The sequence below is a fragment of the Tyto alba genome, unplaced genomic scaffold (assembly GCF_018691265.1).
Source record: "Tyto alba isolate M040663 unplaced genomic scaffold, T.alba_DEE_v4.0 Super-Scaffold_1000006, whole genome shotgun sequence".
Classification (NCBI taxonomy): domain Eukaryota; kingdom Metazoa; phylum Chordata; class Aves; order Strigiformes; family Tytonidae; genus Tyto; species Tyto alba.
In genome coordinates, this window is record NW_024881272.1 from 14,371,787 (window position 1) to 14,375,032 (window position 3,246).

Here is a 3,246-nt window from a genome sequence, read left to right on the forward strand (position 1 = left end):
TTTTAACAAATCCACATTTGAATCAACAGTCCTGCTAGTTGCAAACATGAGCTTTTCTGTCAAAAGATGCAACGTTGCAATAAAATAACCCATTAACCCACACAAATTGGCTTCATTATCTTAAAGAATGTATATTGTAACTATTAATTGCCTCCTAATGTATTATTTTGGTATTGTCATTTGTTACCATCATGAGTTAACAGTATCTAAAAACACCTCATAAAGATACCTTTGGTCAATAAAGAGATCATACCTTATGAGATTGCTTACTTCTGTAGCGTAAATATAACACACCTGTAAAAGCAGCTTTTCTCCTAAACTCACGACAAAATCAGCATTCCTTTTCTGGAAAGCTTTTGAGATGAAACGCAAGTCCTTTTACTTAGTTTCTTATTAAATTTTGTCCAGGGAAAGGACAGTTAACATTTTGTCCCTACTTTGAGTAAAGCATTGTTGAGTTCCTGGGAGACTACCAACTCTTCTCCACTGGGGAAGGGACTGTTCAGCCCTCCTACTCTTCAACCACCTTTTAGTCCATCTAAAAACCTGTCATTTACCTCTGCAGGAACTTATTCTCTGCATCAATTTTGGTGTGAGACCGTTTCAAATGCTACACTGATTCTGTTTTATCTGTGTACTTACTAACACCAGTGTTCACCTCTGCCAGGCTGGCAATGCAGGATTTCCTGCAGGCTGAGGCAGGCTGTTTTATGATGAAATGTAGAATATTTAGATGGAGGATCAGCTTCCTCAAATAAGAAGTACTGTCTTACCATGGACCTGTGTATCTACTGTGATTGAAAGATTTAATTTGCAAAGTGTATTGTTATTACAGACCAGTTCTAAAATTAACTTTAAGCTTGCAGAAGCATAGTGTGCGTTCTCTTAACAAAAATAAGATCAGAAAAAAAATTACTTTAAGTCAGTATCTAGCAGAGGAGTTTCTACAGTAAATGGATTGTATTTCAGACAGAAGTGACTGGTACTGGTTTGAAAGCTTGCTGCAAATGCAAGTTGTGCAAATGGGTTAGAACCAGGAAACCAGTAAGGCAAAGAGAGGAGAGTCAGACTGTGTAGTTGCAGTATTTCTGGAGCATGATAGGGTTTGGTGTTTTTTTTTTTTTTTTTTTTTTTTTCTTCTTGATTTAACAAGTTGAAAATCTGCTGAATAATTCATGAAGAGTGGAAGGGCTGAATCTTCCTGGAATGATATACAGTGTACGTACTGTGGCACAGGAGAAACCGCAAAGCTTTGTATCGGTTGCTGTCGTTTCTGCTGCTGATTGCAAGGTGCTGCTGCTTTTGGCATTTTCACAGCTACGGAATCTTCAGTCGTGCTCTGGTCTGCCAACAGCCATCTGCTCCCTATGGCCACACCTTCGCTAGCTACAGTCTGTGGGATCTCTTGCCACCTACCTGCCCTGGACACTGTGAACTGCGTTTTCTGGACATTGCAGCTTGTATGACTGAAACCTGCCTTTGAGTCCCTCAGCTGCACATCTTCCCTTACGCTTCGTGGGGGGACACCTGTGGCAGGATCTTCTGACCCAGACAAGGATGGGATTTACAGGGAGAAGTCAAAACTGAGCTGCATTCAGCGAGATGCCCAACGCCTCTTCCTGGAGTGCTAGCTCCCCACTGCTGCTGCTCTGGGAGGACTCCTCCGGGACCCGCATATTCCTGTCGCTGCTCTACGCAGTCTTAGCCATCTCAGGGACCTTATCCAATGTGATGGTCATCTATTTAGTCTTCTCCTTCAAGAAGCTGCAGACAACCAGCAATGCCTTCATCGTGAATGGCTGCGCGGCAGACCTAAGCGTGTGCGCCCTGTGGATGCCCCAGGAGGCTGTGCTGGGGCTGCTGCCGCCCAACTCCTCCTCCCTTCGCTCGGCAGAGTACCGGCTGCTCCGAGGGGGGCTCCTCGGCCTCGGCCTCACCGTCTCCCTGGCCTCTCACCTGCTGGTGGCCTTCAACAGGTACGTGCTCATCACCAAGCTGCCCAGCGTGTACCAGGCCCTCTACCAGCGGAGGAACACGGGCTGCATGATCGGGCTCTCCTGGGCCCTCGCCCTGCTCCTGGTCCCGCTGCTGCCCGGGCTCTGGACGCCGGGCTCTGCCCAGCAGCCGCCGCCGCGGCAGACGGACGGCAGCTCTCGCTACACCGCGCTGCTCCTCGCCCTGGCCGTGCTGGGCCAGACCGCGCTGCTGCTGCACTGCTACCTCGGCATCGTGCGGCGGGTGCGGGGCAGCGCCAAGCGGGTCAGCGTCCTCAACTTCCACCTCCTGCACCAGCTGCCCTTCCCCGCCGCCCCGCCGCCTCCCCGCCGCGCCCAGCGCCGCCTCAGCAGCGTCTCCGTCCTGCTGCTCTGCTGCGTCTTCCTGCTGGGCACCCAGCCCCTGGTGTGGGTGAGCCTCCTGGGCTTCTTCCTGCGGCCGGCGCCGCCGGCGCTGCAGGCCGCCAGCTGGCTGCTGCTCTGCTCCCTCTCGGCCCTCAACCCCCTGCTCTACACGTGGCGTAGCGAGGAGTTCCGCCGGGCGGCCCGCTCCGTCCTGCCCCGCGCCGAGGGCCCCGCCGCCGCCCCGCGCCCCGCCGCTGCCGCCGCCGGCCCCGCCGCCGCCGCCGCCGCCCCGCCCTGCCCGCAGCTGCCGCGGCGCCGGGGGACGGCGGGCAGCGCCAGCGCCGCCGCCGCGCCGCGCTGAGGGGCCGCGGGGGAGGGCGAGGGCTCCGGGGCAGACCGCGGCGCCCCGCCCCGCCTCCGGGCGGGAACCGCCGCGTCCCCTCAGGCCGCTGCCCGGGCGGCGGGCACCTCACCGCCCGCCGCGCCTCCGCGCCAGGCCCGGTCCCGTCCCCACCGGCGCGCCTTGCTTTACACGTTCTCCTGTCGGTCCCCTCAGACCCCGCCAACCTCTTCCCCGCTCCCTCTCGCCGCACAGGCAGGCGGCCCGGGGCTCCGGCTGCTTTTGCGGGGCACCAAGGCGGGCGCGGGGGTGCGGGGGTCTTCTGCCCGCCCTCTCCCCCCGCAGCGCGGCCCTCGCCACCCCCTCAGCTCGGCTCCCGCTCTCGGCAGCTGCCCGCCCCCGGCTGCCGGCCAGGACTCCAGCCAAAAGCGGTGGATTTAGGAATCTGGGATAACTGGTAAATATGGCAACGTACATAACTGTTGTTATGCTTTACAGACTCCACTATGAGGCAGGCACCTAGGCAGCTCTTTTTGAGACTTCCTGCAAGTTTGTTTTTATAATATC

General features: G+C 56.0%; 1 protein-coding gene across 1 annotated transcript; it reads left to right on the forward strand.

The window, feature by feature from the left end:
• Window positions 1–1,133: 1,133 nt before the first annotated feature.
• On the forward strand, window positions 1,134–2,727 carry GPR88 (G protein-coupled receptor 88). The gene has a single exon (XM_033000851.2). The coding sequence runs from the start codon at window positions 1,603–1,605 to the stop codon at window positions 2,698–2,700; it is 1,098 nt and encodes a 365-aa protein (XP_032856742.2). The 5' UTR covers window positions 1,134–1,602; the 3' UTR covers window positions 2,701–2,727.
• The last annotated feature ends 519 nt before the right edge of the window (window positions 2,728–3,246 follow it).

Bases quoted from the DNA above. Each gene is read 5' to 3' on its own strand.
- GPR88 (XM_033000851.2), top strand. From the start codon at position 1,603: ATGCCCAACGCCTCTTCCTGGAGTGCTAGCTCCCCACTGCTGCTGCTC.